This window comes from Microtus pennsylvanicus, chromosome 1 (assembly GCF_037038515.1).
Source record: "Microtus pennsylvanicus isolate mMicPen1 chromosome 1, mMicPen1.hap1, whole genome shotgun sequence".
Classification (NCBI taxonomy): domain Eukaryota; kingdom Metazoa; phylum Chordata; class Mammalia; order Rodentia; family Cricetidae; genus Microtus; species Microtus pennsylvanicus.
Window position 1 is genome coordinate 3,297,924 of NC_134579.1, and position 15,672 is coordinate 3,313,595.

Sequence of the window (15,672 nt, forward strand, 5' to 3'; positions counted from 1 at the left end):
CAAAGAAATGTGATTTAAAGCTTAGCATGTTTATTCAGGCAAGTTTCTCAGAAATCTAAAGTGTCGCCTTAGAATTTCGATCTGATGCAAAATAAAATACAATATTTGGTATGCAACTAATTAAATGAATATCACCTGTTGTATATTTGGGGAAAAATAATTCATCTACCTTTTATCTGTAATAAGAAGAGAGATTTTGTATATTTTCTTTGTTCATTATAAAATGTTTCAACCACTGAATTAATATACTAACTTTATATTTGCAAAGTAGACCTAGAAAACAGGTAGCCTCATATTAGGATGTTAAACTTGGAAAGGTCAAATCTATTGGTAGATTAGTTTTGAACTACTGAAAACATGAGATAAGAAACAGAACCGACAATTAAGTATGAGAATTTAGTTTAGTGTTTCCTAGTTAATATTGTTTTGAGGTGGTGTCTCATGTAGCTCAGACTGGCCTTGAAGTCACCAGGTAGTGAACTGATCCCCTTTCTTCCACCTCGAAGGTTCTGAGGCTATGTGTGGTATGCTTTTAGGCTTAGTTTATGTAGTTGCTGGCACTGAACTATAGCGTTGTGAATGCTAAAATGAACCACATCCCAGTCCCATTCGTTTTTTTTCTTTCAATAATAGTTTCAAAGACTTGATTAATAAATTAAAGGATTAATAACACCTCTAAGCAATTTTTTTTAATTTAAGCATTTTTATCATTAAATCATTTGACATAAGGAGTGCTTTTGGATATACTTCATAACCTATTTCCAACAATTTTATAAATTTTCATATTTATACAAACTATGTCTCAAACTCTCCTTGTTTATGGTGCCAAAAAGGTAAAGATCCACTGGGTAGTAAGGCCAGTCAGACATTGTGTAAACTCCTTGTTCCTTGAAGCCAACGGCAATCAAGGTTAGAGAACATAGTTCAGGCAGTTGTGGACTTCCAGTTCAGGTGAGACTATTACTTTAGGGGTCCAGGTATTGTGTACAAATCCAAGCACACAATCCAATATAGAAGAAGTAAATGTGACCTCTATTTTTATTCCGTTTTAGGATTTTTTGTTTGTTTGTTTGCTTTTTTGGTTAAACTTCCTTTTGTAGGGGGGCATAAAATGTATGTTGTATAGGTAAGTATGAATGTATATATGACTGATTAAATTTGTTCTAACACCTTCATATTGATGTTTGGTTTTTGTTTTGTGTGTTTGGTTCTTGAAGACAGGGTCTCCCTGTGTAAGCCTGGCTGTCATGGAACCCATTCAAGGCTGGCCTTGAAAAGGAGATCCACCTGCCTCTGCCTCCGAGGATTGCACCACTAGCCCTGGTTTCACAGCTGAAGTTTTAATCCCCAGTGTCTTACTTAGGGTTGATCATGTTAAAATGCTGTTGTGAGGAAGAGTGCTACCGCAGGTAAGTGACAGTGTTTGAAAGGGATACATTGAGACACTAGGGACAACAGAAACAGTAACCTGGCACTAAGGTGAAAAGCCTTTGAAAAAGTCAATCTTACATTCACTTCAGCCTTAAACTTCCAGCCTTCGGAAATCAAAGAAAACAACTATTTAATCCACTAAGATGGCGGTGCTTAGCTATGCTAACCCTAGCCCAATAGTAGCAAAAGGTGAAGAATAATATTCAAATGGTCTTTGATAATACATGTAATAAAAAGTTGAGGACCATTGATTAATTCACTGTGTTGTACACTGTTCCCTCGACAGAATATAAATGGAACTTACAAATGATGACTTATATCCTATTTACCCTTTAGTTATAAAACTGAGCCTCCAATTAAAGGGAAAAATATTTCTCCTTTCCTGTTTTTGTTGTTGTTTGTTTGTTTCTGGAATGGAATAAGTTTGTACACTTCTGTTTCGACAAAACAAAAAGATTATTACAATTTTCATCATCTCTGCCATACTTTAAAACCTGCATTGTCTGAATTTACTCTCTGGATCAGATGATATATACCTCTCAATAAATAAGTATCAGCAGACATCACTTATAAAGTATCCTCTATTCAGACAAAAACAGGTAATAAAAGCCAGGGGGTAATTAAGTTACAACTATATTTATAAAGCAGTTTCTACTTTAGAAAACATTTAGTCGAATGGTGGTGACATACGCCTTTCATCCCAGCATTTAGGACATGGATTTTCTGTTAAGTTTGAGGCCAGCCTGGTCTACAGAGCCGAGTTCCAAGACAGCCAGGACTACATATAGAAACCTGTCATAAAAAAAATAAAACCAAAGCCAAACCAAACCAAATAAACTAATCAAAGAAACAAAAACAAACCCTTAAAGTTAAAAAAAAGAAACAGCACTTAAATAACTATTAAAAATTATAAATTTGTTTGCCTCAGTACAGAAACAATTGAAAATTGGAGAAAACATAAATAAGATCTCTTGAAATTTCGGCTAGCATTCTGTACAGTTCCACACCCCACATTCATTACATACAATACCATATATGCAGTATATACATATGAATTACCCAGTAAGTGCACATGGAATTTTCTTCTAAATAAGATAAAATATATCTTTGGGGAAGTAGAGTTAACAAAACACTGGTGGCAGTAGCACAGATACACACACACACGCACACATACACACACACACACATACACACACACACACATACACACACACACGCACGCACACACACACACATACACACACACACACACGCACACACACATACACACACACACATACACACACACACGCACACATACACACACACACACATACACACACACACACACACGCACACACACACACATACACACACGCACACATACACACACACACGCACACATACACACACGCACACACACACACATACACACACACACACACATACACACACACACGCGCACACACACACACACACACACACGCACACATACACACGCACACATACACACACACACACACACAAATCACAATATTGCTTCTAACATCTTTATGTAGTTTTCATATAAAAAAGAATTTAATTTAATCCACCAATTTAACTCTTTCCATAGTAATAATGCAAAAAAAAATAAATCGATTTGCTAAAGAAATTCATTCAAAATCAGGAAAGGGAAAGATACATGGGATACTGGTATAAATTATTTTTTATTCTGTGAAATGTTATAATTCATGATGAATAAGAATGAAAATGTATAATATAACAAAATAAAGCATAGAAGTGTTAAAATCTGAAAGGATTTACAAAACATCTTTTAGAGGATTTTTACACTGCCTTAAGAAAACATATTATTATAGAAAACATCAATTCTAGTTTATGTTACATTCAATTTCAAAATCATTTTTATGAAATAGAGTCGGCAATTACTGTATTCTACAGTAAACCTTGGTAGGAAGCAAGAATTTTTTTTAAAAAAAATCTTTATTCTCAAAGCAGATGAATGTTAAAAGATAGCAAAAGTGCGAGTTTAGTTTTAAAAGGGAATTTAAATATTACAAAATGAACTAAAAAGATGAGCACTTGTTCCTAAAAATCCAGTTCCGATTTAGCATCCTGTGTTCATGTGATTCTCCTAAAAAACCCAATTCTGTATATAGGTTTTGCATAGAAATGAAAATGCTTTTTTGTCAGTATGAAAGGTAGGTATCATGCAAAAACTCAAAGAAACTCCACCAATGCTAACTAGAATAACGTGACCTGATTGATCCAGGTCCAGTGAGCTAAAATGTGAACACAATACCCTGTAAACATTTAAAAGACAAATAATCAATGACTATCTACCTTAGACGGACTTATATTCAGAAACCCAGTATATGTCAATTGCCAGTATAAGGTACCAGACTTAGCAATGTGATAGGGAAATTGTTCTTTATATTCGCCTTGACTTAAGGGCATACTTTCAATTGAATATTACATTATGAATCTATTACTAAGTGTAATCTCTAGAAGTTGTAGTAAAGGACAGATGAACAGGGAGCCTTATGAATGGCACTCAAGAGTAAAACAAGTGCTATCATTTGAAATAAAGAAGTCATGTTGGAATTTGCTCTTTATAAAAGGATTTGAGCAAACATTTTCACTCAAATGACTGTGTTTGCTGTAAAGCTGAACTCTCGACACCCACAGTAGCCTTTGCAGTCTTCTTACCGTTAAGTTCAATGCATGGAAAAATGAAAACAACCCAAGGAGTCAGTGAAGATCCTAACGGATCAAAGTAATAGCGGAGGGCACCTGAGCTCGGAAAGTGTCCGGTCCTTTAGTTGGCTCCATTAGGGCTTTGAATAATGCCTCACAGTGCACATTTTTACTAATTTAAACAGATTTAGGATGCTTCTGAAAAGGTATTTAACATGTCTTAACATTTATTGAGATCATCACCAAAGAAAACAAACAATGACAACAGAATAGAATTCTCTCCTCAGGTACTACTTTTAAAAAATCACGTAATCGGGTAGAATCAAGCAAGGTCTGAGAACTTGCTTTTTAAAATAGCAACTATTTAAAAAAACTATTTGAAAATTATGTCAAAATAGGGTGTACATTTTAAAAATAATGTTATCACAAAACATACCTCAAGCCAGTTAAACATATCCTGCTTGTACACTTCATATCTGTCAAGTAAATCAACTTTCTACCCAGACAGTTTAATGAACACATCTGTAGAAAAGTGCACAGTCAATACAATAGCAAATTCAAACAAAAGCTTTAGAAAAAAATATAAAAATAGTTAAAATTTAGATTATAAATTCCCAGGAATTCCCTTTTAATGTACATGTACCTTATAAAACATGTTTAATGCATAGAAATACAGACTATTAAATAATCAGGTATGTAGAGTCCATTGGCTCCATTTCTGAGGAGGTTTTCCTTCAGGAGAATGTCCAAGAGTAGGCACGTGTAAACCAAAAACTCAACATCTTGCTAACTTGGCCAAATGTTCTGGTCATTTTGTTTCCTTTCTGCTTTAACCATAGAACATGGAGACATAAAGGATCAGGTCAGAAGTTCTTGGGTATTCTTTCCTCTATGGCCTCATGGATGTCTTGCCCCAGTCGTCAGTGTTCAGGGCTTTTCTGTTTGGGGAAAGGTCTCAGCTCACTTTGTTGGTATTAAAAAGACCAACCCATCTGACTTGGTTATGAGATCATGTCCTGAGCATCACCATTAGGTCTCTGTCGCACAGCCAGGGGAGGCAGTGGCTTCCCATAGAAATCTGCATAAAGAAGGGAAATGGAAAGCATAAAACAGTATGGTAATCAAGTTTGACACAGCTATTCTTTTCCAGCCAACATCTTTAAAACAAGATGCAGACAATTCTCAAATGAGTGAATGGGGAGGGGGGGGAGAGACAGAAAATGGAAGCAAACAAAAATCCAAGAAAATATGAATGAATTCAAAACATAACAACATGGGTAAATTCTAAATGACTGGTAAAATGTTGTACCAAACAGACATACTTAAAAAGTTTTTTTTTTAAATTGCACATTTACATTCGGAAAAAAAAATACAAAATATTGAGAATCTATGCCATCTGCTACTAAGCCCCTGGTCAGTTACTATTTGTATACACCATGTTTCTTTCTAATGATTGGTATAGGAGGTTATTCTGTCTATGTGTTGCTTTCATTGGTTGAATAAAGAAACTGCCTTGGCCTTTTGATAGGGCAGCACTTAGGTAGGCGGAGTAGACAGAACTGAATTCTGGGAAGAAGGGCAGACAGAGAACCGCCATGGAGCTGCCAGGTCAGACATGCTGAATCTTTCCTGGTAAGCCACGACCTCATGGTGACATACAGATTATTAGAAATGGGTTAAATCAAGATGTGAGAGTTAGCCAATAAGAGGCTAGAACTAATGCGCCAGGCAGTGTTTAAATAAATACAGTTTCTGTGTGATTATTTCAGGTGTAAGCTAGCTAGGCATTCGGGACAAAGGGACCGCGCTCCTCTTGGGAGCCTAGGACAATAAGCAGGCCGCTCTTTCCCTACAACAAATGATCATTATGTCTAGGTATTTTAGGAGAAGCAGACTAACCTCCCTTACCTAATCCTACTACAATTCTGTGGTTTGCTAACTATATTGTACAAAATGATCTTTCTTTTTGAATATGTAAATTACTAGTAACTGAATCCAGAGTCTCATGCATGCTAGGTAATTCCTCTATTATTGAGTCATCTTCCCAGGCCCACAACCTTTCCTTTTATCATAAAATCATACTCTTTACTTGTTTGTTTGCTTGCTTGTTTTTTCAAGGTACTACTCCCTGGCTCATTTATATTCTTTTAAAAAGTATTACATTTACTTATTCTGATGTTTGTGTATGAACAATGTGTGGGAGTTGGTTCTCTCTTCAACTGTGTTGGTCTTGTGGATCAAATTCAGGTCTTTAGGCATGGCAACAAAAAGTACCTTTACCAGCTAAGTTGACTCACCGACTCAAATTTCTATTTATTTCTTTGCCACAAATTAGATTATAAAGCTAATGTCACATTTAAGTCAACTTAAAATTATTTTAGAAGCACAAGTGTACAAAAACACTTAAGATAAATATATTGGAAATGCACGAGGGGAAATATTTTAATATTAAGATAAATATATTGGAAATGGACGAGGGGAAATATTTTTAAAGCAAATGCAAATAAAAAACAAAAACTAAGCTGCCAAGAAAGAAATATTAAAGTAATAATATAAACATAAAATATTAAAGTAAAGATTTCAAAACCAGATAGACCTAAGTTCAAGTCTTGATTCTGCAGCTTAGTGGAATAAAAGCTTTGGCTCTTGCCTAAAGTAGTTTGGCTAACAATATTAAATGGCAATTTGGAAGAATTATAATTGTCAAGCATAATGGTAGGTACCTATTACTTGATATTATTATTATGATAAAATTACAAGATATAGCCAATTATGTTAATGAATTTTAAAATATTTTTATTAAAAGGCCAAATGTATGTATGTAGAATGTCCTTTTTGTCTTCCAAAAAATTAGTCTATTTTTGTAGTAGGTTCTGTATCACTTCCTTACAGGAAACTAAATCATCCTATAAGATACAGCATTTTAATTTTCTAAACATTTTCATAGTGATTATCAAACAGTTTTAAGATGAAATTTAGAGAGCAGTGAAAAGATACAAATATATTTAACTTTCTTTATAATTTTAAGCTTTGGTAATATTCTTTAATTTGTATAGCTGGTATTTTTGACTATCTAAACTGATTCATTTCTCATGATGTGGAATACAGACTGAGAGTGTTCACAATATAAATACGGACTCTCATTTTAAGCCTCTTCGAATGCTTCTGTTCTACCTGTTACACAGAGAAGGCTTTGTAGGCAATAACAGTGATTATAGAAACATGCTATTATCAAAGCAAATGCCTGTAATCAAAGTAAGAATTTCCCTTAAGCTGCTTTCAATCTGATAATGGCAATTTTTTCAAGGCAGTGAAGTTTAAATCACAAGCCCCGTACAGCTGGTTTTTAATTATCCACTAGCTCATTGTAAGTCACTGCGTATTTATCACCAGACTTTGGACCACATATATCTATATACAATTGGAAAGAACTGGGTTCAAAATTAGTAATAAGAAGAGTGTCTGGGGGGATGGGTCTGAGGTTAAGAACACAGGCTACTCTTCCATGGGGACCAGGGTTCAATTTCAGCAACCATAATATGGCTCACATATATCTGTAACTCTGATTCCAGGGGATCTAATGCCGTTTTGTGGCCTCTGCAGGTACAGGCCCACATATGGCACACGGACATACACACAGGTAAAACACTCATACACACTAAGTAATTTTTTGTTGTTTTCTTAAATCTAGTAACACTATGTCCACACAATAAATGACCATTAGCTCCTGAAAAATTATTAGTAGTAAGCCTTTATATTTTAATATATAAGGCCTTCACCACCTAGTCCAATGCCAGAAATCCATTTTCAATGTTTTCTATAATTTTAAATTTCCTCTCTTAACCACTATGTAACTTCGTGCCTTCAGACCATTTTTCAGACAAACTACTCTTCTTTTCTATCTCTGTTTTTGTTGCTGTTGTTTGGTTTTTCTTCTTCAGACAGGCTCTCATGTAGCTTAGGCTGGCCTGGAACTCCCAAGCCTTTTGCCTCAGCATTCAACGGTGCTAGCATTACAGGCATGCTTACATTTGGATCCTGCTTATACTGGCTTTCTTATTTGAACCCATAGTTTTTATGTCTCTTTCTATAACTTCCCATGGAGTTTCTGAAAAGTACTCCAATTTTCCACTAAAGAACTTATAGTTTCAGATAAGTAATTTGGAGAACTACAGTAATTTGGAGGACTATTTTTTCTATTAAATCAGAAAAAAAATGCATGTCTTATTCATCTTGATATCACAAATATTTAGCTGGTGTCAAATAAATAAATACACACTGTTATTGTTTGTGTCTGAAATGATCCCTTCCCCCTTCCCAGCTCATGTGTTTCAACACAATAGTCCTGAACTGGTGGTGCTGCCATTTTGAAGATTGTGGAACCTACAGAAAATTAGTAAGAGAGGGATGAAGTACTTGCTGCGATGAATATTATTAGCAGTTCCTAGACTTTTAGTTAGTTTTCAGGATGAATATAGGAGAGTGTAGAGCTATTGGTTAGAGAAGCCTAGAATGTTATATATGAAAAATCAATGGACATTCCGCTACACATCTAGAAGCTAAGGCCAACAGAGACGCATGCAGTGAAGGCCACCAGCATGAGGAGCCAGATGGAAACAAAGACTCTACTGGGTTTGGGTAAGTGGCCATTACACAAAGATTCTAGCCACATCATAGTCATTCTGAACTCAAAAGTAATAGACAAGTTTATTTGGTGTTTAACATGAAGACTGTGGCATGGTTACTGTTAAATGCTTTCAGCTACATACTAAGAACAGAGAGCAAAGAACGGAAAAGAAAGAGAAGCAGCAATTGGGCCTGGAAAAGGAAAAGAGCACATTTATCACAAAGCAAGTGCAGACACTGTAGGCCTGATTACTAAAGAGATTAGCATCAGGAAAGAGAAGCTACACACTTCAAACACTGCACTACAACAACAAAAAGGGTAAACAGGAAGCTATAGCTCCAGAGAAGGGCCTAGAATGTAAAAGTACAAACTCACTTGGAAGATTTTCATTTACAAAGAGAGAACAGAGAAGGTGAATCCCAGCATTTGGTGGACAGAGGCAGGTGGATCTCTGTGAGTTCAAGGACATCCTGGTCTACAGAGTGAGTTTCAGGGCAGCCAAAGATACACAGAGAAACCCTGTCTCAAAAAAACACAAAAATTAAAAAGAAAAATAAAAGAAATAGAGTTTAAAATAAAGCCATGTAGATAGAAAATACACAGAGACTCTGGATAATGTATATTATTGTGTTGTCTTTGAATTGCATGACTGCTGAGGAAAAAGCAACAGCTGCTAAAAGACATTTGATTATAAATGCTGCTGAATTAATCCAACATATATATTTTGAAAATGCCTTGACTTCAAAATTGAAGTAAAAAAATATGTTACTTTGGAGAAGAGGTTTTGCTTTTGTTTCCCCAGGAATTGAGAAGCTGTGAATTCATTCTGGGTTAAGAAACATCATGTTTGATCAAGGAAGACCCACTGAGAAATCTTCAATAGGAGCAGATGGCCCAGATGTCTGAGTTCTACATCCAGAACAGTTTCAAGACTTCTGGCTGAGATGATCAAGCCTCACAGAATACTCCGGTCAGGACTTCGTCATAATTCAAAAATTTCTTTAGGTCCCCATAAGATTATCATCAGCCCTAATCAGCAGAAAGTAGCCTGGAAAACTACACTCATATTGCCCCCCCCAAAATGGATTATGGCTATTTATCTTTGTTTAGAGTGTTGGTTATAAGATGTTATGGCTAATGGTCTGGACAAAAAGCTAAACAAAGGATATTAGATTCAGAGTTCATGTTTTGAAAAGGGGGTTGCTATGGGACAATGGTCTTTTATCCTGTCATTTGTATTATTTTAATAAAACACTGATTGGCCAGTAGCCAGGCAGGAAGAAGAGTTGGGGAGACAAGAACAAGAGGAAAGAGTCAGTCTGCAGTCCTCACCCAGACACAGAGCAAGCAAGATGAGAACGCATCACTGATAAAGGAAGCAAGCCACATGGCTAGCACAGCCAAGAATTATGGGCTAATATAAGTAGTAAGAGTTAATAAGAAGCCAGAGCTAATTAATAGGCCAACCAGTTTATAATGAACATAGGCCTCTGTGTGTTTCTTTGGGACTGAATGGCTACGGGATTGGGCAGGACAGAAACCCCTGGCAACAGGTGACCTACTAGAAAAAGGCCACCTAGAGAAACATTTTGTAGCCATGAAGAGACACTTAGCTCTATCTTCAGCTGGCAGTAGAACTTGCTACTGTGTGGTAATGGTTTGCAGGCATAAAGAATGGAAGAGTTACAAGACTGTGGAAGCTGCTGAACGAGGTGCAGAGGACAGCCTAAGGCAGGGGCATGTTTAGCAATAGCAGATTCTCTGAGAAAAGTCTCTGGCAATGGGAACCAAGAAGCTGTGAAGATGAGGCCTACGGTGCTACACTGGGATCAACACAACATGGGATGTCTACTGAGGAGAACTGTAGGTCCTGGGGGCCTACCTTAAGAGAAAGGCCATGTGTGCTGCAATTGACAAAGCCCGGGTGAAGGACGGAACAAGACCATTGGAACTGTTATACCACCATGGGTCTTAGATGCTGTACATTAGCAGCAGGATTTAATATATGCCCTAGGAGGCTTTGGTCTTGCTTCAGAGCCATCCTTCCTTGCTACTCTGTTCCTCTCTTCTGGGAAGGGAATGTTTATTCTCTGTCATTTTATACTGAAAGTAAATAACTTTTTTTTTAGAGGGTTTATAACTAAGAGATTGTCATTCAGAAGAAACGCCGAGCTCTGGAATTCTGAATAGTGTTGGGATTGGTAAAACAACAGAGACTGTTCAAATTAGACTGAATGCATCGGCACTATGAGATGGACGGGGTCCAGAAGTAGCAGGCTACATTTTGCTTCTAAACTCTTCCTACACGAGCATGTGTGTGAGTACTTGGAGCCCGGCTAGTGGCGCTGTTCAGCACCATCAGGAGATGGAGCAGGTCACTAGGGGCAGCCTGTGAAGGCCACCCATGTTCTGGTTCTAGACAAGAGTCCTCTCTGCTTCTGTATGGTGGCAGGTCACCGAGGTGCCACTGCAAGCTCTCTGCTCTTGTGAGAAATCGTTTGTCTATGTATATGTAGGAATATAAATGGACAAACTAACACTATTTTCTAATATTGAGTAGTTAAATTGATAATGTATTCTAATATGAATAAAGTCAGGTTATGTAATAAAACAGGATTAAACATATTATCAATTAAAATATTACAATGCAAATATCAGTAAATAAAGTAGAAATGTGTAACTCTACTGGAACTACCTTATCAGGAAGTATAAGAGTAAACTCATTTATTTATAAATATAATTTTTTTTCTTTTTTTTGGGGGGGGGGCGTTTCGAGACAGGGTTTCTCTGTGGTTTTGGAGCCTGTCCTGGAACTAGCTCTTGTAGACCGGGCTGGTCTCGAACTCACAAAGATCCGCCTGTCTCTGCCTCCCAAGTGCTGGGATTAAAGCCATGCACCACCACCGCCCGGCATAAATATAATCTTTTAATTTTCACCAATGATCATGTAGAAACCATTAGGGACCTGTACAGTATTCTGAAAATGAAAGCAAGAAGCAGGCTTGACTAGTTTCGAATAGTATCAGTTCAGTTTGACAAATGTCGAGTTTATGGTAACACTTTTCCTAAAGATTCGGTATCTTTTTCTACTAAGTAATCCTCTTAGGAAACAGTTCTCTTACATTAACACAGAAAGTGTATTGGATGCTCGTAATGAAAAGTTATGGAACTACAGTTAGACTTAGTCTTTTGCATTCTAGGTTCAATGTGAAAGCCTAGGCCTGGGAGTCCTATCTTTCCTTAGGCTTTATTTCTTGGAGTTCTAAGGCAAGGCACTGCGAAGACTATAGCTATGCCCATTTCATAAGGAAAACTGTTTTCTTGTTTCAAAAAAGGCTTCAAAAACCTTTCTGTATTTGGTTTACTAATCTGATCTCTCATTTTATATGGTGTGCTGATCTTGACTTCTTTTAATGTTTAGTAACTGGATTAAGCAATTACGTTCATGATCACACAGTGCACTGGGCACAGGCAGGCATGACAGTTTTCTCGCACAGTCCATAAAGCTGCAGTAGCTCAGACTTCAGTTGTAGGAAAGCTTTCCCATCTTATAATTGTTTCTCTTAAGTTTATCATAAGTAAACACAGGAATGAATCTTCATGTATTTATATTAAGATTAAAAACTCAAATTATATAATAGTAAGGTACATTTAAAAATTAAAAAATAAAAATAAACGTTAAAAGTATAATGAAAAGGATGGTAGTGGATCTGAGAGCTATCAAAAATAAAATACTAAAACTGTGAAGTTATAAGATAAAGAAAAGCGGATGGATCATGCAGAGATGTTATTTGAAAACTGGTCCTTTTGTATTACCATTATGTCGTGTTTCACCAAGAGGCTCAAGTTTTGGAAGTCTAGTGACTTTGGGGGTTCCCCAGCCAACTACAGGAAAAGAAAAACATTGAGAAGCTCTGTTAAATGAATACTTGTTAAGGTCTTTGCAGAGGATCCCTCCTTGACAGGAAATGTACTTCACATTCTACATCAATTTGATATAAGTCACACAATTCTGAACAGGAGCATTTTCAAGCGGCTTCATTCACCACGTTACTCTAGGACGATAACATTTGCTTTAGAATATTATAATTATATTAATGTTAGTTACAGTTAGCTCTCAACACACTTTTAGTGATAAATTCACACCTCTTCTCACCATCACAGATAAACTATTGGCTACCATTATAATGACTAGCACAGGCTAAGAGAACTGTTTTGTTAAAAAATAAGATTAGAAATGAATCTTATAAAAGTTCATAATAAAAAATATTACCATTTGACACTTTGGCACAAAGTCTACACAAATGTATGTATTTATTTCAGTCACACATGTTTACCACAACTGTAAGGGGGCCACTATGCTCAGTGCTTCCATTATCTCCGGCCACATCTTAGGAGGTGGATATACACGTTGCATTTATATTGAGAAAAATCACAGTTATATTAACTTGTAGGATAAAAAGACCCAGCATTTGAAATCTCAATCTAGTTGCCAATTCATTAAACTTCTATTCCCTTCAGCAATGTGTGGTATAGCTATTTCAAATATAATTTGATCACATTCTAGGGATTATTGTATAAAGTTATATTAATACATTTTACCATATAATTCTTAAAACAACACAGAAATGTTAACAAATGCTGCATAACACAGACAGTTAAGGGTTCTTTCTCATGAAATAATTAAATACCAATTTCTTCTTCCTTTCTTCCTACAGTGCTTAAAGCAGTGTTTCTATATCCAGTGTCAGTATCAATTACTCACCAGGAGGGGGCGGTGGGGGTGGCGTGGGACTTTTAGGCACAGACTCATCTGTACTGACCGGCTCCACACGATGACTCCTTTTCATTCTTAGTTTCTTAGTTCTCTTTTTACTGTTCTCTATAAGAACATAGACATAGAACTTAAGTTCATAAAAACATGAACTTCTACAAAGATGAAAATGACACTATTGTTACTATTACCATAATAACTGATTACACTCAAGTTTGGAACTACTATCCTCAACCAAGTATGAACTTACGTACACTAAGAATACATTTTAGAAGGCCGACAGAAAAAGTATACGATTAATGTAAAACACCAACATCCAATTTCTAAGAGAAGTCTTCATTTCCAAAATGAATGAGCATTTCTTTGAAACTCAGAGTCATTTTAAACAACTATAATTGTCTTAAGTGTAGGAATTTCCATAAAACTCAGAAAGGCATACAAAAAGAGGAGAGATGGTGACACGCTTCAAGAGTGTGTCCAGTGTAAATATTTGTCAGCACATCACACTGGTAGACCTCGCAGAATCTAATATTCTTTAAAAAGCAAAAACAGAAGTGATACAGACTCTCAAAGAAACACACATGAACATTTGAGGCTCTCTATATTAATGTATACATTTTAATAACATAAAACCAAAACTGAAGCGTATATTGAACAAACTTAGAACAAAGTTATAAAAGTATCTCACCTAAAAAATTCTGAACTAAAATACTTCATCTATTTAAATATATATGCAACATATCAGATATATAACAATTCATATTCTAAAATAAAAATTATCTGTAACATAAACAATAACCAACATCTGTGAAACCTACAAAGCTACAGGGAATACAAAAAAGTCTAGAAAACAATATTTTGTGAGCAAATGTAATCTCACTTCATGTAGGATAAAAACAGAAATAAAAATTATTATATTACAGAACTATTTCTGTGAACATGATAAAAATCAAATATAAGTTTCCCTTCCATATGGCAGGTATGAAGTGATGTGATTTAGCACCTGATTCTGATGATCGCTGGTCCAGCTCCTCGTCATTGTCCAGCTGCTGTGACAGGGCCTCCTTGTAACTCTCCACCAACCCGCTGCCATTGTTTTCGTGGCAGCCACTGGGTTGGCTCTGCGACTCTACTTGTTCCTGCTCCACTTTATGTTCTGGGAGGCAAACCCCACTCTCTTTCTCTGTAGTCTGCTTCTTTTTCTCTTTTTCTTGCTTTTTTTCATTCTAACAAAAATGAAATACATTTATCTTTATCACAACAGTGGTATTTAAGATCATTTCAAGGAAAAAATCAAGTAAGCACTTTGGTGAATCAATATCACAGTGAAATGTGCAATGAATTGCGAATATAGCATTAAAACACACTAACTGCTAAATATTCAGTACAGACAGAGATCTAAAAACATAAATATTGCCAGTAGTTTCATAATCTAGAGATGACCAATGTTCTGTTTATAATTACGAATGTTTTCTCAGTCTTTCCTGCACTCATATAGACACATACCACCAATAAACATATGTGAATGTTATTCTCTCTGTATACGTGTATTACTTACCTGTTGATAAAACAAAAATGAACTCAAGGTTTTATTTTAAAATGTTTCCTTCCATATAATGAATGCATAAAGTACTTAAAATAGCACCTCAAATGCAGTAAACATTATGTGGTAGATACTATTATTTTCATAAACTGAATTAACATTTCTGTTTGTTTGTAGCATATATGTATGTATGAATGTATGCATGTATTCTATGCGTGCATGTATATACATACACTTGTAACTGTGGGTGTATGTTGAGTTCAGAGGCTGGGAACACATGGCTTAAGATAGGGTCTCTAAGTAAATCTGAAGCTAAATTTGGCTAGATAGATCCCTGTCTGTGTCTCCAAGCCACGTTGTGTATTACAGCCACATTCCAGCATGCCCATCTTTTCACAGGGTTCGAGGTATTGGGGCACAAAGGTCATTGCGCACATAGACCACTAGGAAAACCAGGATATAAGATAAAGTACCTGTTTCCCCACCCAGAAGAATGGGAATGGAAGCAGGGTGCCTTTTTTGCTTTCTATGGAAACAGACCTCACCCACCTTTATCTATAGAGGCAGACCTCACCCAAATTCCCTAGATTGATTATCCCAGACTCTTCCCTCTAAGAGACTAGA

The 15,672-nt window shown here is 36.1% G+C and overlaps 1 protein-coding gene across 3 annotated transcripts in view; it reads right to left on the bottom strand.

The window, feature by feature from the left end:
- Positions 1-3,097: 3,097 nt before the first annotated feature.
- Arl13b (ARF like GTPase 13B) overlaps positions 3,098-15,672 on the bottom strand; it is a 60,722-nt gene continuing 48,147 nt past the window's right edge. Inside the window, exons 7-10 of one of the 3 annotated variants that reach the window (XM_075950842.1) lie at positions 14,509-14,731; positions 13,497-13,613; positions 12,548-12,616; positions 3,098-5,182 (exon numbers count right to left, since the gene is read on the bottom strand). In XM_075950842.1, the coding sequence (XP_075806957.1) occupies positions 5,106-5,182; positions 12,548-12,616; positions 13,497-13,613; positions 14,509-14,731 (486 nt within the window). In that variant the 3' untranslated portion in view covers positions 3,098-5,105. The remainder of the gene's footprint in view (positions 5,183-12,547; positions 12,617-13,496; positions 13,614-14,508; positions 14,732-15,672) is intronic. The other 2 variants (XM_075950932.1, XM_075951018.1) reach the window with 2 other exon arrangements.